Source organism: Ostrinia furnacalis, unplaced genomic scaffold, assembly GCF_004193835.3.
Source record: "Ostrinia furnacalis isolate ACB-3 unplaced genomic scaffold, ASM419383v2 OfSCF1163, whole genome shotgun sequence".
In the NCBI taxonomy this organism is placed as follows: Eukaryota; Metazoa; Arthropoda; class Insecta; order Lepidoptera; family Crambidae; genus Ostrinia; species Ostrinia furnacalis.
Window position 1 is genome coordinate 227203 of NW_021131402.1, and position 21832 is coordinate 249034.

Sequence of the window (21832 nt, forward strand, 5' to 3'; positions counted from 1 at the left end):
CATTTTCTATTTTAACTTCAAATATTTTAATGACCAAGAGCTGATCGCGGTGCCAAACTTAATGTTTTTTGTGAATTATTAATCAAATCAAATCAAATCAAATAAGTTTATTTGCAGAACAAAATGTCATGATAATACAGGTATACAGTATCTGAGTCAGTTCCAATTATGTTCTACCGGGGATTGTACCGGTGTGCAAATGTTATACAATAATATTATTGACTGATTAAATTAATTAAGAATATAAAAATTACAACAATTATGATCACAATGTAAAATTTTAATACCTACTCAAATAATAATATTACGATTTTTAAGCTGCCATCTGGCCAGTACGTAAGTACCTATATTTTTCTATTAATTAACATTTTTACAGTAACTAACAATAATTAGTAACTGCATTCATATGAATATGAGTATGAGTATATGATGATTACTTAAAAACCAGATCATGATGAATTAAAAAAGTACCGCTGAATTATTAGGTATCATGATAATTATTATATTCTTTAACTATTACTTACATTAACTTAAATCTACACAAATATGTAACGTTTGAAGGCTAAATAAAATGGAGTTCTTACAAAACTTGACTACTTTTAACAACAATTTGGAAGAATTGGCGGCTAAATGTACCAAGATACATTTAAAGCAGCAGCAGCGACAGCCAACGTCCTTGTGGATGGTGAATGTAAGCTTGTAAGATATCTAATGGAAAATAGGTCCATAGTCCGGCGCAGATCTACTGAGAAGGGGGCCACATTGGGCCTAAAAGAATTGTGACGTCACACGATTTATTGAGAAATTGAGATCATAGGCATATTATGATAATGCCTGAAATATTTCGATAACAATATAGGTACAAGGTTTATTTATTTACATAGGATTACACCCCAACTCGGCCCATTTTCTGTGATGTAATCACTATATTTTTCGCCAAAACCAGCAGGTAGGCGGCGACATGTCGCATGCAGCTTGTGGTCTCCGTACCGTACAGATACTTACAAAATAAATAGGAACAGAAGACAATTACCTGTATGTATCTAATTCGTTTTGCATACCCACACAGGTTTGCGACTATCGTGTCAAATCGTGTGCGATTAGGGTTGCCAGGCGTCCGGCTTTTTAGGGTCTTGTCCGGCCAAATATTGCCTTGTCCGGCCTGTCCGGCTTTTGTTAGGCTTTTTATTTGGTTGCCACTCCGATCCTATCTATTTTGTGGTACAGTTTCGGACAGCCTTTGATCCGTGTGCCGTTAGAAGTTCTTGGTGTCGTTGGGCGGCGCGTCGGCGTCGGCCTCCTCCTCCAGCCGCAGCAGCGCGTCCAGCGTAAGCCGCTTGAGGCGCTGCTGCAGCGGCCGCGGCAGGCGCTTGGCGCTCTGGCACACGCTCGCGAAGAACAGCTCCAGCGCTTCGTCGCCGCCGCCGCCGCCGCCGCCCGCCGGCTCCCACGCCTCCGACTCCTGGTCCGACGCCGGCGGCTCATCGCCCTCGTCCAGCTTCACGTCTGTGTCCTTCACCTGCCGCTCGTTTCTGAGAATTCAACGTAATAATGAATGAACCGTTACACTGATAAGTTTATCAGTTGATTGAAACTGTTTCTAGTTTTACGTTTTCATAATAACATTCTAACAGGCACAGTCCATCCCAAAAAATAACATTAAAATAATTAAAACAATAAATACTGTCGCCATTTCGCCAATAGGTTAAACTGAGCCAGATTTTTTTACAATTTCAATCAAATCTACAGTCTCTATCTATAGTAAAATCGTTTATCGATTAAAAAATAATGTGTTCAGTTTGCGTTAATTTAACAATTAAGTACCTACCTAATGAATTAGAATATTTCTCACGTACCTACCTAATGATTTCATTCGATATAAAACCCTACCCTAACTAGGTTAGGTAGATAGGTAGGTGCGTACCTACCTAATATAATAATTGTAAGAATACATGCTATATTATCCTTCCTATGCTATGCTATGCAACGTTAATTCTGCTAATAACATTATTTGATTACTAAGGATATTTAATTTGATACTTTTTTTTTATCCACAACGAGGAAGCTCTTACTGGTGGTTAGATAACTAGTTAGAGCAATACAGTTATGAATCAGTACCTGTAAATTTAAGACGTTAGTACCTACCACAATTAGTACTACATGTACATATACCTAACTAACTACATAATAAATTATGAATAAATTGATAAACATAATCCATGAAGTGCTAAAAATAGAATGGTCGTCGACGCGACGCCTCTAACTTTTATGTTCACCTAAGTCTGTTACCAACTTGTTGAAAAGATCTTTTTGATCCGATGTTTGTTTCCTCAATATTAAATTGTTTTGAATAAAGTAAGTAGAAACTTGTTTAAATCAATAAGTAAAAAAACATTTATCTTGTCACCCTGTTTTGTGTCGGTCACAAAATCGACTATTTAAGAATATCTTTTGAGGCTTTTGTGACATCACGCGTATTGTGTATGCGTGCGTCGAGGATCGCACTCGCAGACGTACACACACACACAGGCGCGCCACTAGCCGCTTGTGTGCCGCAGCCGGCCCCTCTCGCTCCCACTCGTCTCAATCGGAGCGCGCGGGCCGCAGTCAGTCGCCGGCGCCCCGCGCCCCGCAGCGGACGCGTCGTATTCACACGCAGAATCTGTGCCGATTTGCAAAAGTTTTTTGAAACGGATCATCAAATTGATTAAAAAAAGCGGTTTTTATAAAACATAGAAGAATCCTATGAGAATATAATTAAAATGGACCCGGAAGAAGAAAATATTCATACTTGTGATGTCACCATTGACGATGAAGAAGAAGAAATCGAGGAACCAGAACACTTCCCAGTTCCTAATTTTGAACCTAAAAACGAGACGTATTCACAAAATGAATCCATGGCGTCCGAGTCTCAAGAAGTAACGATAACAACTGAACAAGACGCGCCAATGACTAATCGCTCCAGTACCAGCTCGAATGATGGCAGTTCATCAGACGATAATCTCCTCACGCCTAGTGTTTCAAAGAAACCCCGTACTGAAAGAAAAACTATATTTGGAATTTACGCTCAGAAATCCAATATCGATTTAAAATGTAGAATGCCTGGCTGTGACACAGTACAGTGTAATTACATTTACAGCCAAGAACATTATTTTTTCAAGGCGCCGATGGCAAACGTGAGGTGTGTATTTTTCAAAATTTTCATTGAATTTTTTCTATGTCCTAAGTCAGATTGATTAAATTTAAGAAAATATACAAATTAACATAAGCCTCCTTCTTTCGCAGTCGGGTAAATATTAAGAAATACGGGTTTCAAACACGACATTTAATATAATGCAGTACAGAGACAGACACTACAGTCTACAGACGACAGCACCTTGCATAGCAATTTGCAAGTAGTTGTAATGTGGTATTTTGCAACCAAAAGGTCTGATGGGCTGTCGTCTGTACACTCGTACTTACAGCGTGACGTTCCAGCTGTTGTTTGCGACAGCCGTGTCGTCACACACAAGCTCTGGTGGCTCGCGGCGCGGTTGTCCGATCGGGTGGGCTTGAAATTCTTCGGCTACCCTCAAATTAATACTTATGTAGCTAATACATTACAATTGTCGCATTTGAGACCCGTGAGTTCAATGCAGTACTACTAGGTAGGTACTACTTTTAAAGAATGTCATTTAACTACATCATTCGGGAAATACGATCCTTCATCCTAACATACTTACACGTACGTACATGAACTTTTAACTAATTCTAATTTAGACGAGATATATTTATATGATGCTCTTAATTTCTTTTTAATATAGACAGTTATTTTTTACAATAATTATACATACCTAACGTACTTATACTCGTATGTCCAGAACTGCTTTGTGTTCTGCGCGTGCACACCCTACTACAAGTTTCACGCTAAATGGACTAATAGTTGTTAATCCGCTAATCGTTAATTAACGAACTTAACATTTCTATTAACGAATTAACTTTAAAAACAGTTAAATTCTCCTAAGTCCGTTATTCGTTAATCCAATACCTACTATTTACCAAAAAATACCGCAGGCATCGCGGCGGTGGCGGCGGCGTGTCGCGAAAAACGCGTTGATAATGATTAGTGATCTGCTTTCAAAACAATAGTTTTTGTAAGCAGATCACTAACACAACGATATAAAAAATGCAATTTTTATCACGTGTTAACGCATTAACGATTAGCAAATCTTCCGAAATGTAACGTTTATTTAGTAACGGATTAACGATTAACGAAGTTAACTATTTGATTAACGGTACCCAGTTATGACACATGACCACATTGCATCTTTTTATCGTTTTTTTTTAATTTCAGACGTAAAGAATGGCTAGATGTTATCGGTGACGAAAAACTAATGTCTAAGATTTTATCATCGGAGAAGCCAGCATCATATCCAGTCTATTTATGCCAGAAACATTTTAAGACAGAGGATTACATCGTGAATACGCCGCATAAAAAGATTTTAAAGTGGACCGCAGTGCCTATGCCTTTATCAAGAGAAATACCAGTTGAGCACAAGGGCGTGCAGGCCACGCTTGTGACGTCAGACAGCGGCTCCCAGACCGACTACACGAACATGGAGCATCAATCTGTTCAGGTTCGGCCGGTCATTTTCGGCAACTTTCAGGCTAAACTGGACAATAAGGTAATCGAAAACATAGAAAACACATTCGACAAGTGGTGCGATAAATTTTTACCTGAGCGCCTCTCGGAAATCATCAAAGAACAAAATACCATCAAGCACAGAGGTCTTGGAAAAAATAGCGTAGCATTAGGTTTAACCTTATTTCATACCGGCCCACGAGCGCTCGAATTACTACTAAGCGAGGATATGCACTTACCCCGTCGTAGAACATTACAAAGAGTTCGCATTCCAGGGACTACTGAATATAACGAAGCAATAATGAAAGCTTTCGAGATCAAAATTCGTAACATGACGGAACGCGAAAAGTACTGCTCGGTGATAGTAGACTTGGTAAAAATAAAGGCTTGCCTAGACTATGAGGAAGATAGAATTGTGGGTTTACATGACATTAACGGACGTCAGTTAATGGAACCAGCTCAATACGCAGTAGTAATTCTAACGAGGGGTTTATTTGTTAACTGGTCTCAACCTATAGCGTTTGCATTCTTATCAAAATCAAAAAGGCATTCACAGGTGTCAAAGTGGATAGACCAATATATAAAAAAACTCCTCGATATTGGACTTAAAGTGAAAACTTTTGTGGCTAATTCTAAAACGGATCTGTTGAATGAAGTTGAACTAAGGTCAATATCAGTCGACAAACCATATTTTTTCGTTAATGATGTTAAAATTTATTACATGTTCGATGTCCCTGATATGCTGATAGAACTTCGTGATAAGTTTTTAAGTTACAGGTTCCAATATCAAAAAGAAAGTGGCGTTGTTGTAGCAACGATTGAACACGTTAGAAACTATTTACTTTTTCAAACTCCAAAATTATGTGTTGCTCCTAAATTATCCCCGAAGCACCTCTCCCCGACTGACGCAGAGAACCGCCAAGTGCGCTACGCGGCGCAACTTTTGAGCCAATCAGTGGCCTTGGCCCTGTCAACCTCGAACGAACTTCATTTCATGGGATTAGTTGAACCCGTTAATGATACTATCGATTTCCTATTGCTGATGAACAATCTGTTCGATACGTTGAACTCCTCGAGTATGGCAGGAGAGCTATTCAAGAAGCCTTTTCGTGGAAATAAAACTCAAATAGATTTGCTGAAACAATCTAGCGAATTTTTTAAGTCATTACAATTAATCACAGAACAGGCTGAAAAATGTGAAGATGCTCAATTTATTACAGGCTTCCAAATAATGATTCAATCCCTTTTACTTTTGTTTAAAGATTTAAGACTAGAAGGACATGACTGTTTGTTCACACGAAACCTAAATCTTGAAGTGTCTAAGAAAATGTTCAAGCCCGTCAAATCTGAGGCTGGTGGTGATGCCGAGACGCCGAACAGCGCGCAGTTTGTGGATATTTTCAATGGTTTATATTTGACCCATTTACTGAAACCGACGAAGGGTAGACACAGCTCGATGGATGTGGCAAGGTGTATTAGTAACCTTATCGAAGTGGATGATTCACAACAAATTGTGGATTCGCATCATCATGAGGAAGAGGTAGTGCCGGACAGTTCAACATCAGTTATCAATATTCCAACTGAATTCTTCACAGATCTAAAAATTGCTGAGCAAATTAATATTGAAGATATTTGGATGGTATTGTTTAGGATATGTCTAAACCACCATAGCACCTGCGACAGATTTAAAGCATTCGTTTTATCATTTAGCAACAGAGTAGTTTCAACAAAGAGAACTCCAGATATGACCATACGGGTGAATTTTATGAGTTTCATAGAAATCATGGAAAAAGAATTTTGCGAAGCTATCAAAAGCTTGGAAACCAACAGTAAGATCGTCGCGGTGACGTTCGAGAGGCTAAGACGCGTGGAGTTCTCTCCACCATGTCCGTGCTTCCCAACAGAACACCTCAAAAAGGCTTTTATCAGATTAAGGCTGTTCATGATAGTCAACTACAATAACAAAGTCTATTGTATGGATGATTCTGACTGTAAAAATGTTATCATTCCGTCAATAATTTTTACTGGTTAATTAATATGCGAAAGAAATAAAAACTATAATTCTCATCGCTATTTTATTTCAACTTTACCTGAAATACTATGTAGGTAAGCACTAGTAAGCAGTACTAAGTAGGTAGGTACGTAGGTTTGATTTATGATTGATTTTATTTCATATTCAGAACAATTATTTACAAGTAAGAACGAATAAATTTGGACATAAAACCTTGCCTCCGATGTACAGACGACAACAATCAAACTATGTTGTTATGTTATTAATAATTATGTTGCAAATTCGTCCATAGAACACCTAAGTAGTGTAAGTAAGCCTACAAACAAACAACATCAGACTTATTGCACAATAGCTCGAGTATTACTAAACTACGAGCTTCGACACCACTACCGTGTTTGATGATTTTTATGTTCTCGTCTGTACATAAGATCCCATAGTATCCAGCTTGCTTGAAGCGCCATCGTTTGTATCTACAGACCACATCTAGGTATACGATGTGCCATCATGACAGCTTTAATAAGTCAAGTGCTATTTTGCGACATTACCTATATGATGTATGATGTGCTGTCGCCTGTACATTGCGGCACTTTTGCAAAATGATAATGGTATCATGGTAGGTTTTCATGGGAAAACCTTTGAAAAAATACCGTAAGTAGGTACCTAAATACCGTTGAACGAGAATCGAACGTTGGAACTGAACGATGAAATAAAAATTATAATACCTATTATGAGAAATCATCGCTGCAGTGGTAGTTATGAAAATTCACGGTCCCAAGTCCGACTGTATCACAACAAACATGAATGAACCTGGGAATCGAACCCAGAACTCCCAGCGCTCGCCTGCCATCGGCTGTCCCTGCCGCTCCCGCTCCACTCCAGTCAGTCGGCGTCTCCCCGCAGCCCGGAGCGGACGCATCTGAGCCGGCGCGCTGAGCGAGCATGTGGATCGCCAGGCACGCCCACAACCCGCGCCGCTGCTGCAACGTGGTCGGCTGCCTCGCCAGCCCCAAGTGGCAGCAGCAGGACGTCTCATACTTCCCCGTACCCACGGAGCCCCACCAGTAAGTTAATTGGCGCCATTTTCTAATTGACTATACTCTTTCTGTTTATGTAGGGTTTATTTGTTTAGGGAATGTAAAAAAGTTCATTTTTGTAAATTTGTTAGGGGAAAATCGCGCTGTTAGAAGAGATGGTACTTTGTCATTTACTCCAGGGCTAGGACTACCATAATACCGCAAGAAAATTCTATGTAGTTACGCAAATCATACTTTTTTGCAATCTCGTTCAATAAAGTTAGACTCAAAGGCAAGGTTATTAGAAGCAAAATTCATTAGCTGTGAGAATAAATAAATGTTCATGTTAAGAATGTTTGTAAGATTAATACATAGTTTAATGAATTTAAAACAGGTTTTAACGCGATACGCGGATAGGTAATACTGTTTTAAATGCAACGCGACAGTTTAAAATTATTTAATAATATTGACAAAAATAAATTAAAAATTATACTTTATATTAAAGAAACCAAAGCGTGAGGCGTTTGATAACTTTTTTAAATAATAAATTGCATGTAATAAAACCAGGCAAGTCCGCCCCAAAGTCTTGCTAGACTAGACCCGAGGGTGGTGTGGTGTGGTAACCCTACAGGTCTAACTCGGCCTTCACTGGTTGTTTGGGCGCGTATAATCTACCTACACGAGTTGTATCACAGTAAGATATTGATTTATCTACTGTGGTTATATTCACGGGAATGTTCTCGTCGTATGTACACAGGGATAATGCCTATGTATGGGCTATATTACTGAGGTTGTTATTGATTGAATAACGCGCTTGGGGAGCCATTCTCCTCGAACAATCGCAAGCACTATGTAGACAGATTGAATTAAATGATGACAGAATATCACAACGCTCCCCCAGTCCCGCACTACATTTGAGCAATAATATGCATAACAAACAATGCAATTACATTAATTTTGGATGGAATCTATTTCGTAGTGAATTAATCACACATAATTTTATTAAAGTTAATATTCATTTTAATAAGGTTTACAAAACATCTTAATATTATAATTTGTCATCTTATTTACTGATACCTAGGTACTAGATAAGGACTCGACCCGAATAACAATTTGTGTATAAGCATTTTAGAAAACGTACGAGTACCTACCTACCTACATATTTGCAGAAAATAAGTTACTTTTATGACTCCGTTATTGTTTTTAAAATGATAGAAAAATTTATGACAGGTATACCTAATTTAATGCGTTTTCATTGGTTCTATGAAGAAGTAGAAGTTTTTTAGTTAGCATTTCGAGTTTCGACTTTCGACTGTTGAGCAGAAATTTAATATCATCACGTAGGACTTTTCATTTGATGGCTTCATTTATTGGCTTTGCTCGAATTTCAGTTCTTAAAAGAAATACTATCTAATATTTAACTTTGTTTTAGCAACTGAAAAACCGTGCATGGTGTAAAACTGTCATTCAACACGATTAATAATTATAAAACATACTAATAATAATTAAAACATGAGCTACCCTACCACGCGTGTAAACGTTAAGTTACGTAAATAAGCAGGCACCTCTACACTATTCTTAGAGTATGTAGGTATAGTATAGAATAACTCCAGGTTCTTTTGTTTCCAGGCGATCAGTATGGTTGAAGGCGCTGGGCCGCGACGACGACCTGTACCAGGACGTGACGCTGTACGTCTGCGAGAGGCACTTCAGGCGCTCCGACATCGTGGTGACGTCCATGGGGCGCAAGCGCGTGATCGGCGCCGTGCCCACGCTGCACCTGCCGAGGCACAGGCGGACCAGCGCGGTCGCGGTGCAAGCGGGCAGGGACATGAACGGCTCCTGGGCGCAGACCACGAGGAACTTCAAGGAAGACAATCTCACACAAGTAGGCACGTCCTTTGCCGAAGATAAACAACAAAATTCAGAGCTTCTTATGGAAATTGACAAATGCCAAAATGATCTGGACAATATCGATGCAGATGAGCTCCGTTACCATATGGAGGTATTTCAAAAATCTTGTGACAAGTTCTTATCGCCTCCGCTCTCAAAACTCGCCAAAGACCAACTGCAGTTGTTGGCAGATAGAAATGACAAATCGAATTTGCCTATTCTGACGTTTTATTTGAATTTATACCACACCAGTCCTACAGCATATAAATCCATCCAAGAGGATTTTCAACTACCAACCGTTACTACGCTTATAAATAAGGTACTGCTACCGATCTCTAGTGAAGTCAATGATTATACAATCGCACCTTTACAAAATAAAGTCAGTAACATGGATGAAATGGAGAAATACTGTACAGTAATGGTGGATGTAATGCCATTAAAGACTTTGTTGTCTTACAACAAAAACGAAGACAGGATTGTTGGTTTACATGAGATAGATGGAGTTCAAGTGCTGACACCTGCACGACACGCAGTGGTGGTGGTCGCGAGGGGTTTATTTGTTCAATGGATGCAACCGATTGGGTTTTCATTTATTTCTGATACAAAATCCAGTGAAGATATTTCAAGATGGATTGATAAAATCTTGATAAAGCTACTTGACAGTGGACTTCGAATAAAAGCCTTTGTATGTAAACAGTCCAAGCATTTAGATGAACTTAATATTCGATCCGTGAATGCTGAGAGGCCATACTTTTATGTTAATGATTCCAAGATCTATTACGTTTTCGATACACCTTACATGATACGACAACTCCGCAACGTTTTTCTGACCCACGACTTTCACTTTGATACAGGAAATTGTCATCAAGTAGCGAGTTTTGGACATATCAAACATTTTTATGAGATGGAGAAGAAGAGGAGAGTAAAATTTGCCCCTAAATTAACAGACTCTCATATATCTCCAACAAAATCAGATAAAAAGAAGACTATTTATGCAATGCAACTGTTCAGTAGCGCAGTGGCAGTGGGCCTTGCATCGTATATAGAATTTAAAGTTCTGCAACCTGATACAGGTACCGTAGATTTTGTATTGCTAATGAATAATTTGTTCAATCTACTAAACATTTCTGGTGGTGCTAATTGCCCCAGTAGAGAGAATATTAAGATAGTATTTCAGGGAGGAAAAAGTCAGGTTGAGGAACTGGAGGAGACGATGAATTTATTCAAAACACTGGAATTGATTAACAGGAAAACAGGAGTTAAAAAGGCAACCACGCCGGCGTTTGTTGAGGGGTTCCAAATAACTATTAAGTCCGTCATGAGTCTATGCGAAGAGTTTCAGACACAAAAACAGATCTTACTGACAAGACGTCTTAGCTTGGAGGTGATGGAAAGGTTTATAAAAAAAATTAAACCTAAAGGCCAAGTCCCCGTTATTCCACGATTTGTGCAAAGGTTTCGTAAGTTATATCTTGGGCATATTTTGAAACCTGCGAAATTGAGCAGTTCCTCCGACAATTTAGCCACATTACTCTGTAAACTAAATGATTTGAGCGATCATCTAGGAAAGGCTGATCAGATCAGGGAAACCTTAGTAAACTGTGAGAAGGAGCTGCCAAATTTGATGGTTAGTGCGGGAAAGACATCAAAAGAATTTAGAATGCAACTTTTTTGTGGATTTCTTTTAAAGAAATGTGCAGATTATCACACCAATTGTGAAATTTTGAGTGCGTATGTGGCAGCTCATGAGGTATTGTATGGCTTAGAAGAATCTGAGAGTGAATTCAAACCGGAACCTATTTCGATTGGAGAATTCAACAATTACGTGGCGTCCATGGAGGGTCTGTATCGCGAGGGTATCCAGAAGATCGGAGAGGACAGCCACATCGAGGCGTCCATTTACAAATTTTTGCGAATCCACCTGCCCTTGCTGGCGCCCTCCCTGCCCTGTCCCTGCTTCCCGGTGAAGTTTTTACAAAAGTTATTCATCAGGCTGAGGACCTGGATGATTATTGATCGCAACAATAGCGTTTACCGCGGGAACCGTTATGCCGGGAAGAATATCTCCATTCCGGATATTTAAATCGTTCGAGTGATTAATTAATTATTCTTATACATAATATAATTCATGGTTATTGCATTAAAAGTGAAGTATATGATTGAAAGTTGTTTTATTGCTAACGTTGCTTGCTACATAAACGTCTCGTTGATCTTCTAACAATAAGTTTAGTAATAATAAAATAACTGAAGAAACCTATTTCAATATAGAAAAATAATAATTATGCAAAATTAGATATCTATCCGATTTCGACAGTATTTAGTGTTTGTTCTTTACTTTAGAGAGGATAATGGGAAAGTGCGATGCAAATTACTATATTCTTCTTATGCCTCAGCTACACTACTCGTTTTGCTGCTATTAATTGCAATATGCATTCTTGCTTTTCGCTTATTCTAACAAGGCAAGGACGATGTGTCGATGCGAATCGAAGTTACCCAAGTAATGTAGTCAGACACTTCGTGATCAAACTTTGCACCGCTTCGGGCCCTTTTGACTCACGCAAAAATAAAAAATATCGAAATTCAGAAGTCGGGCGAGGCGAGGCGAGGTTGCTCGAAGTGATCTACACTACTAACTTATGGTGACTTCGCGAGAAGTGTAGCTGAGATATTATAAAAAATGATTAGCACTGACCTTCTGACCATCATTTAGGGCAGCACGAAGGCCATCCGGCTTTCGAAGCGCCACTTCTTGCAGGGCGCGCCGGCCTTGGTGGTGGCGCCGCGCTTGGTGCGCTGAGAGTAGTGTGGCTGAGGTGTTGTAAAGGACGATGAGCACTGACCTCCTGACCGTCATGTAGGGCAGCACGAAGGCCATGCGGCTCTCGAAGCGCCACTTCTTGCAGGGCGCGCCGGCCTTGGTGGTGGCGCCGCGCTTGGTGCGCTGAGAGTAGTGTGGCTGAGGTGTTGTAAAGGACGATGAGCACTGACCTCCTGACCGTCATGTAGGGCAGCACGAAGGCCATGCGGCTCTCGAAGCGCCACTTCTTGCAGGGCGCGCCGGCCTTGGTGGTGGCGCCGCGCTTGGTGCGCTGAGAGTAGTGTGGCTGAGGTGTTGTAAAGGACGATGAGCACTGACCTCCTGACCGTCATGTAGGGCAGCACGAAGGCCATGCGGCTCTCGAAGCGCCACTTCTTGCAGGGCGCGCCGGCCTTGGTGGTGGCGCCGCGCTTGGTGCGCTGAGAGTAGTGTGGCTGAGGTGTTGTAAAGGACGATGAGCACTGACCTCCTGACCGTCATGTAGGGCAGCACGAAGGCCATGCGGCTCTCGAAGCGCCACTTCTTGCAGGGCGCGCCGGCCTTGGTGGTGGCGCCGCGCTTGGTGCGCTGAGAGTAGTGTGGCTGAGGTGTTGTAAAGGACGATGAGCACTGACCTCCTGACCGTCATGTAGGGCAGCACGAAGGCCATGCGGCTCTCGAAGCGCCACTTCTTGCAGGGCGCGCCGGCCTTGGTGGTGGCGCCGCGCTTGGTGCGCTTCAGCGCCTGCCGCATCGAGTCGCGGAGGATCTTCCACTCCCGCTTCAGGACCTCACCTGGAGGCACAGGTGGTGGTAGAAAAAGTGTAGATAGAATACCTTCTGTGGTATAGAATAAATAAAGTACTTAAAAAAATTGTACCTACTCACTACGGAGTCTTCCAGTGACTTGGCCTACGTTTAGCTTGGTCCACAGGCCAAGTCACTGAATTTAATTTTTCCCAGTGCTAAGCTAAAAGTGGGCCAAGTCACTGGTAGACTCACGAATAGCTACGATTCGTTTCCTTGGCCACCTCCTTAACTTATTATCGAGTTATGCCCGTTTTCACCATCAATCCCTAATTTTAAGTGACCCCAATGAAAACAAAACTCCTGTTATGTGTTACCATAGGGGTCACTTAAAAATTAGGGATTGATGGTGAAAACGGGCATAACTGTAAAGGACAAAATCTTAATTAAAAAAGAGGTAATAAATTAAGTTTATTCCATAAATAGAAAAAAATCATAATATCACAAAGAATAAAGTAACCAGGATATCAAACCCGAGAATCTCATACGATCATCACGCGGCCAGTGCGCTATCGAACCGAGTGAGTGAGCATACAAAGTCAAAGAACAATAATATCACATCACAAAGCTGCTCGCACATGTTTACTAACTCGTTGCACGATCGTCCACAACCTCAACTACACGAATTTTAAACCCTAACTCCAATGCAATAAGAATGTAATGCTACTCACTGTTTCCACCGAGCCGCTCGGAAATCTCCGACCAACAGCGGTCTCTAATGTCAATATCTCTGTGATTTTCGTGTCTTGTGTCGTATAAAACAGGGTACTTTTTCACTTCGTCTATCAACCGTTCTCTGAACTGTCTACTGGACATGTTGGTGGTGGTCATTGCGTATAAACCTACAAACACGGCCTCCCAAAGCGCAGGCGAGGCGATACTGCGCGACGAGAGAGCGAGTCGAATCGCAAGCGATGTTGCCGCTTCGTGCGTATCGCTCATCGCGCGAGGTGGGCGAGGTGGCTTAAGAGATGGTGAAATGCGTAGAGATGACATAACGGTGTAGGTATAAAACTATTACAATGCTACTTATATCCGTTTTCATCATCAATCGCAAATTTTTAAGTGCCCCCTATGGTAACACTAACACATACTTAACAAGAATTTTGTTCTCGTATGGATCACTTCAAAATTAGCAATTGATGGTGAAAACGGGCACTAATTTTTTAAACATTAATTAATTTGCAACTTACACTTCGTCAGCCTATTTTTTAAACTGCTTAATGTCAATTTGTGCAAACTTTACAGAAGGATATAATATTATTTATAAACTGTTTATTTTTCATAGTTATGGTACTAATTGTAATATGACGATGTAGTACCTAATTGAAATTCAATAATAGGCTGACGACAATTAATAATTATTAATAAAACATGTAGAAGAAACATTGTAGAAGTCTACAATCAAATTGAAATACTTAATAATTCTGTACTTACTTTCAGTTATCTGATCATTTACTTACCTATTTACTATGTTTAAATATTGTATTCAAAATAAAAATAAATAATCTTGCTTCGCGGCAATGACGTAGGCATAATCACTTATCAACACTCAACACGCACAGTATTCGCTACTCTTTGCCGCGCGCCGCGTTGCCAGCGCGCCGCGACCGCCACGCGGGATCCCGCGACGTTGCCAGCGCGAAGCCGGCCGGCGAGTCGATCGGCAAACAGCTGACTGGGGACGTGTTATTATTCAATAAACGCTTTAGATTTTTATTATCACTGGTTTGACTATGTTTTCGCATGGAATGTAAAGATAGTGACTGAATGTTTACTTACGCCTTGTATGCAAGCTTAGATTAATAAAGTCTGGCTAGATGGATAGTCTTCATACAAACGCTTCCTCTAAAGTGAGGCAAAAATGTTACTGTCAAAACGATGTGAAAATTAAGAGAAATATTTTAACCATAAAGGTGATGTTTTAGAAAAAAAAAAGAGTTTTATCCACATTAACCGTATACGACAACAGTCGGTTCACCGCACATTGGGTACCCCGCACATTGGTCCGAAATTGAAAAATAATGGACTTATGCCCGTTTTCACCATCAATCCCTAAATTTTAAGTGACCACTATCTATGGTATGGTAACACATAACAGGAATTTTGTTTTCATAGTCGGGGAAAACGGGTATTAGAGACCAAAGTCGTTAAATTGGGCTCTTGAAAAAAATGCATAAGTAGGTCTATGACAGGAAATCTTTTTCTTTTCAAAACTATATTTGTTATGAACAACTTTTCATTAATTGTGTGTAAACTGGTAAATCTAAACGAAAAAAAAATTCTACTTTATGTGTTCAACTTCAAAAGTGTTAGTAGTGAAATCTTATTTTTTATAGCAGCTTGCAGTTTATACGCAAGTACCTATTTCAATTTTAATTATTTCATTAAATCAATACTTTTTTATATTTTTCGCTTTTTTATTTTCGCGAGGTTTTTTATGACAGGTAGGTATTATACCTAATAGTCATCTGACAATTTTGTATGAGAGAGAAGCCCGGCCGGGCGTGCACCGGATCCTCTGTCATAACAAAGAGCGAGAGAGCGACCGACTGAGCCGTTTCTCGTATCCGGTTACAACCCATCCGGTATCCGACGCGAGTATCGAGCAGGACGGTATACGCAGTCGCGACTCGCGAGTAGCCGCCGAACGTACGCTCGGCCCGGATCGTGCCAGTCCGGCCAAAAATCGGTCACAACATTGCTAAATTAAAATTTTTAGAACAGTGCCGCACGCAACAGCGACTAGTTGTGTACTTGTGCGTACGGGCTAGTCACTCACCGTGTCCCCGCTGTCTTTATCATGAGTACGCCGACTAGAAAACGAATCCGCAACTTCATACAGGCTTACAAAAGCTTACCCCAACTGTGGGATAGGAAACACAGGGATTATTTAAACAAATCCGAAAGAAGTAAAGCGTTTGAGATTCTAAGAAAGGTATATCAACAAATTGAGGAAGACGCCTCTGTGCAGACAGTCAAGAGAAAAATAAACGATTTGAGGAGTGTGTACATGAAGGAATTGAAGAAGGTAAAGTATAGTAATTCTCCAGTTAATATTAATTTACTGAGTTTACTCGACTTTTTTATTATTTTGATCATCCTGAAATGTTTTCTATTGGTACAGGTGAGGGCATCGAGGCTGACGGCGAGGAGCCCCGGGGACGTGCACGAGCCGACGCTGTGGCACTACAAGGACATGAGCTTCCTGGAGCACGTGTTGTGCGCGGACGCGTCGGCGCCGCCGCCCGGGGAAGAACAAACGCCAAGCAGCCCTGAACCTTTGATGGTCTTCAAAATTGAGGTATAAATAAATCTCTGGTATATTTGGATTACGATATAAAACAAAAAAGTGGCAACAAAAAATTAACCAAAAAACAAAAGACGACTCAATTTAGCTGATACTTAATTTAACAACAGCTTATCATAAAATGTTTTGTGACTTAAGTCTGTCTTCTTTCATTGGTTATCTCACTTCTCTTATAAGAATAGCTGGTTTTCACGCCTTATTACAGGCATACTACCTAATACACGTTTATTTCCTTTGGATAATCTCCTTATATATTTTTTTAAATTGGTCCATTTGTTGTCTATATGGTTGACTGTAGTTAACACTACAATCAATTCAAAAATATTAACATCGCTGGGAACATACTTATTACTTACTCTTTAAAAATCATTCGAAATTCTTCGTGTTTGCCTTTGTTTAACTACACTAAGAACTATTTTGTAGGTCCATATTGTTTACATGGTGAGATGTTTAAGATTTGTCATAAATAAATAAAAGAGGCAGTCCAATTTCCTTAATAGATTTACTTCAAAAATGGATTTTTCAGGATGTTAGTACGCCAAACGAACACGAGGCGACATACGAAGATAGCGAGGATTACGGAGGAGAAAGCTCATCCATCACCTGCACGCAACCCAGCGCGAGTTCCAACGTCAGAAACAACAGCGTCAACTGCTCATCGGGCTGCGCGGCCATGTTGGATCCCGATGACGTCATCGGCCGGTCCATCGGCGTGCAGCTGAAGGACCTCGACAAGAAACAGAAGACGATAGCAATGAAGTTGATATCGGACGCAATTTATTACGCGAATCTGGGAAGGCTAGACGAAACGAGCTATTTACACTTGTAGAAAAACCATTTTCAGTTGAGGATCTTCCGTTAATTTTAAAAGAACTCATTAATTTGACTGTCAAATAGTTTTTAATTTTATTGTTATGTAGGACTAGGATATCAAGTTTATTATAATGTTAAGAAAAAAGTAAGTACTAAATTAAAATGTTAAGATGGTAAGTACTCATTAAAGGTAAAAAATAATGGTACCTACATATTACTTTTGTAAGTGTAGGTGCTTTAGTAGGTATGTAATGTAATGTAATACTATTAAATAAATAAATAACTGACGTAGTTAACTTTCATATAGGTATAAAACGAAATAAGACCAAAGGGTTTTGCTAGAACTAGGACGTTCATCAAACAGTTTGACAAAATCGTAATACATACGCTACGTACCTATGTATAAAGTAAATATTGTAGTAACAATGTAGATACCTACTATAATAGGAACTTCAAACTTAATTATTTTTATAAAGTGTAAGTTCTATAATAGATGCTAAGTTATGAATAAAGAAAAGAACAATAAAGATACTGAATTTTAATTTATCCTACTTATTTCTCTACCTCTATGACTAATAAGTAGCTCTCCTACTGTTTGACAGTCCTAACTTTAACGTTTGGCTGTCAATTTAATCGAAATAATTATCAAGGTCAGTACGACAAAATATCGTAAAAGCGGGCGACTTTAGTCCTCTCTCTAAATATTATCCGGTCTGATTTGTGTGTATTAAATTAATTCACGTCAGACACGGACGCCCGACGCGCCGACGCGCGCGTTTTCTGAGCCGATACTGTGCCGATACGATCAAATGTCGGCTGCTCCGCTCCCGCCAGCCAGAGCTAGTCGCGCGCTGACGCCGCCCCGAGCTGCCGTCTCCGCCAGGCGCCATGCACGCCGCCACAACCGGCGGCAAAAACAGGAGAATACTCCGCAACTTGTTACAGACTTACAAGAGCCTGCCGCTATTGTGGGACAAAAAACACAAGCAATATTTCAATAAAAAAGCAAGATATGAGGCGTTTAAAGATTTGCTAAAAATCTATCAAGAAATCGATTGCCATGCCACAATAATCACTGTGAGGAAGAAAATTGACAATTTTAGGAATACATATATGAGGGAATTGAAGAAGGTAAGTATGGTTTTACTCAGCAATTTGGGTTTATTCTAAAAGTAACGATTCAGCCTTGTTTTAATGTGTGTGGTTTGATTTGGACAGGTGAAGACGTCGCAGCTGACCGCGAAGGAGCCCGAGGACGTGTACGAGCCGACGGTGTGGCACTACAAGGAGCTGGGCTTCCTGGAGCACCTGGTGCGCCTGGACACCACGCGCGGGAGCAGAGCCGAGCACACCGACACCGAGTCTGAGAGATCTGTTGAAGAAGATCAATCAAACAATACGATCAAAGAAGAGGTAAGAGACTCGTTTTTATTATGTAATCTGATTAAATTAGTGTTCCGACTCGCCGACTTTATTTTTATTATCCGACATCTGACAGGCGGGTACGACGATGAAACGGATACGATTATATCTCGGTAGTACTCCTTGTGAGCATACTTTGGTTCTGTATGATTATCAAGATTTCATAATATTAGATTTAAATATTATATTTATTTAACAATTACAGTTTTGAGAACTCAATAAAATTAGCCAGCTTCGCACACATTTTAAAAATTATAAATAAAAAATATTTTATGTCTATTGATTTACCATAAAATAAATAGAATTTTAATGGTGAAAGAATTTTTCAAATTGGTCCAGTAGTTTTTAGTTTATTTGTTACAAACATACAAAAATACAAATTCCCTCTATATAATTTTACTATAGAAGCAATAAGAAGTTTTTTGTTTTTAAACTCCTCTAGGACCAGAACCCCCTGGATAGCGATTGGAACGAGCACTACGCGGTAGAATCCAACGACGACATCGACAATGGCATCCAGGAGACCGGGGAGAAAATATACATCTCATACGCTCAGCCCATGCCCAGAAAATCTTCAAAAGCAAAAACCAAAAAAAAATTGGTAACCAACAGAAAGATGAGCTTGCCTATGGGCCCTGACGAAATCATTGGCCATTCTTTCGGCGTGCAGCTGGCGGGCCTGCAGGTGAAGCAGAAGGCAATAGCGCTGAAGTTGATCTCCGACGCCATATACTACGCTAGTTTAGGGAAGTTGCAGGAAACAAGCACCGTGCAATTGTAGTTTCGAAATGAGCGATTGTGCGGGAAAAAAAACTGGACTGTGATTCTTTAGACTTTAAAAAAATATTAAATTAAGTAGCTTTAAGAAAGTCTTTTGTATGTTTATTAATGCCCTAAATCGCACCCCCCCTGGAATAAGTATGCAAGTCCACTTGTGCGATATTTTTTTTATTGCACTAAAAAATCAAGAAGGAGGTAATACATATTGTCAATTTTTTTCATAATTTTTCTCTTAAAAATGAAGAAATTATGTACAAATATGTAAAATATTGCAACATTAAAATATCTAAATTTCCATAGCAAAAACGAAGTAAATACATTTGCACTTAATTGTTTAATAAAGTTCCGTATGAATAATAGCATATTAATAGTTACGTACATCTTCCACGAAGACTTTAAAAAATATTTTCGCGTATCTATTGTTGCATACTTATTTTAGGATATTATTTGGTGGGTATTGTGGTGCAAGTTTAGTTGCTTAGTTTTTCCACGAAACTTTTGTGCACATTATGCTGGTAATTTTGTGCAAGTCTAGATGCTTATTTCTTCCACGAAACTTTTATTCGAATAATAATATATAACAATTGATACGGTTTTTTCTACGTACATTATCTTTGTGCAAGTCTAGTTGCCTAATTATTTTACGAAACTTTTGGCGATGTTGTGTTTTATACCGATATTGATACATTTATTTAGATGTAATTTAGTCATTAACGAAGCACAAATTAACTTAGTTTCAGTTATTTAAGTATCCGAACCACTACTTCTTGCACTAAATACCCTTGTAAGACTATCAGATCCTGTGTGTTTATCAAAAAATCGCACCAATGATGATGGTAAAATGATCGGTCTTTATGAGTACAAGATCCATTTTAAATTCTGTCTCTCTCTTCAGTGAACCGTTATCGTAGTAATCGTGATAAATATTCATCTTTCCAGAGAAGCATGAGTTCATTTGTCAGCTTCTGCGTGTATTGCCAGCGTGACAAGGTATGTATCTTTACGTCTTTCAAAGCAGTAAGCAACAATCGGTGCGTCCCTAATTATAAAATGACACAAGTTTGTATGTATTTTAAGGAATATTGTCTTGAAAAGGACATAATGGTCAGACGTTTAAAAATGCAACAACCTGATACAAAACTATTGCCATCTTTTCGTATGTATGATGAGCAGTCAGTATTCTTTTCAGGTGGTACTTGATCGACCGGACGCCAGCTTTCCGCAGACCTCCACAGATTGGACTTGCCACTGGAATGTAGTGCCATTAAGTGCCTTCTATATCCTAGTGTTGACCCTATTTGTCCAGTAAATTGCATTATTTTTCCAGGCCTTATGAAACTCCTGGCTCAGACAAAGTTTATATCCTGGTTGCTTCACAGGTCCGGTCACTCTTCAACAAAGCGTATAAAAGCACCTATAAGTTTTGGACCAAATAAAAATTGTTCTTTCTTTCTTTAAAGGTTCAGCCAAACCAACGCAATCACACGCGATCAGACGGCGTGCAGTGATGGCGATCAGACAAAATGCATCGATCGCCATCGCTGCACGCCGGCTGATCGAGCGTGAACCTTATAGGATTCGGAAGTGATGTCACCAATGAGTTCAATGTGGGTAACTTTTGTAGTCATGCAGACAATAAATATCACTATATTATAGGCTTCTATAGTTTTGTTCCCTTGGACATCAAAATTTGAAAGGGTCCTTCAAAATCGTCTCCCTTGTTCATGAATTGTCTAAATTGAGTAACTTGCTGTTCTGGTAAATCTCCCATTACTTATTTTAGCAGTAGCATTCAATTTAGCACAATTGAAATATCTGTGTACTTATTGTCTCGCCAATGGTTACGCCTTGATAATCCAAAATGTGGAGCTGAGTCAGCTTTCTTGTGAATTATCATGATGTCAGTATTAATATAAACGTTTTCGACAATCTCCACGACGCGGTTTGCAACAATAGATTTCCACCTATTCGTCTCTCCAGACAGCTGGGCGATCAGAATAGAAAAATCTGTTCATAGTGTGCGAACATCTGTGAGGTTGGTATTCTTCACATTATTACATAAGTGGCCCACTTAAAATTCTTTTGGGGGCCACACTGTGGCCCACGGACCTGGAGTTGAGCAGCCTTGATCTAGTTGATCTAATGTGAACGGCTGCAGTATAATGCACTCACAGAGGCATCGCTAAATTTATTATAATTATTGTATTTTTACTCGGCCTGCATCTGGCCTTCCAGCTACCTTTATCAGGTCGTCGGACCACCTTGTCGGTGGATGTCCCAACGCTGCATTTTACGGTACGTGGCCTCCGCTCCATAACCTTGCTGGCCCATCGGCCGTCAGTTCTGCGTACTATGTGCTTCCAAC

The 21832-nt window shown here is 39.8% G+C and overlaps 4 protein-coding genes across 6 annotated transcripts; 3 read left to right on the top strand and 1 right to left on the bottom strand.

The window, feature by feature from the left end:
* Nucleotides 1-239: 239 nt before the first annotated feature.
* LOC114351584 (transcription factor Adf-1) lies at nt 240-14299 on the bottom strand. 2 transcript variants are annotated; one of them, XM_028302853.1, is made up of 3 exons: nt 13814-14284; nt 12971-13130; nt 240-1532 (listed from the first exon to the last, which is right to left on the bottom strand). In XM_028302853.1, the coding sequence occupies exons 1-3, from the start codon at nt 14136-14138 to the stop codon at nt 1256-1258; spliced, it is 762 nt and encodes a 253-aa protein (XP_028158654.1). In that variant the 5' UTR covers nt 14139-14284; the 3' UTR covers nt 240-1255. The 2 variants fall into 2 exon arrangements, with proteins under 2 accessions (XP_028158654.1, XP_028158653.1); XM_028302852.1 differs by lacking the exon at nt 240-1532 and adding an exon at nt 12409-12876 and having other exon boundaries at nt 13025-13130; nt 13814-14299.
* LOC114351583 (uncharacterized) lies at nt 2583-6688 on the top strand. 2 transcript variants are annotated; one of them, XM_028302851.1, is made up of 3 exons: nt 2583-3181; nt 3286-3724; nt 4334-6688. In XM_028302851.1, the coding sequence occupies exon 3, from the start codon at nt 4374-4376 to the stop codon at nt 6651-6653; it is 2280 nt and encodes a 759-aa protein (XP_028158652.1). In that variant the 5' UTR covers nt 2583-3181; nt 3286-3724; nt 4334-4373; the 3' UTR covers nt 6654-6688. The 2 variants fall into 2 exon arrangements, with proteins under 2 accessions (XP_028158652.1, XP_028158651.1); XM_028302850.1 differs by lacking the exon at nt 3286-3724 and having other exon boundaries at nt 2586-3181.
* A 1379-nt stretch (nt 14300-15678) lies between the features above and the next one.
* LOC114351591 (uncharacterized) lies at nt 15679-17368 on the top strand. The gene is made up of 3 exons (XM_028302866.1): nt 15679-16173; nt 16270-16446; nt 16979-17368. The coding sequence occupies exons 1-3, from the start codon at nt 15946-15948 to the stop codon at nt 17279-17281; spliced, it is 708 nt and encodes a 235-aa protein (XP_028158667.1). The 5' UTR covers nt 15679-15945; the 3' UTR covers nt 17282-17368.
* Nucleotides 17369-18018: 650 nt separating this feature from the next.
* Nucleotides 18019-19887, top strand: LOC114351588 (uncharacterized). The gene is made up of 3 exons (XM_028302863.1): nt 18019-18396; nt 18484-18678; nt 19130-19887. Exons 1-3 carry the CDS (start codon nt 18154-18156, stop codon nt 19466-19468), a joined length of 777 nt encoding a protein of 258 aa, XP_028158664.1. The 5' UTR covers nt 18019-18153; the 3' UTR covers nt 19469-19887.
* Nucleotides 19888-21832: the final 1945 nt, after the last annotated feature.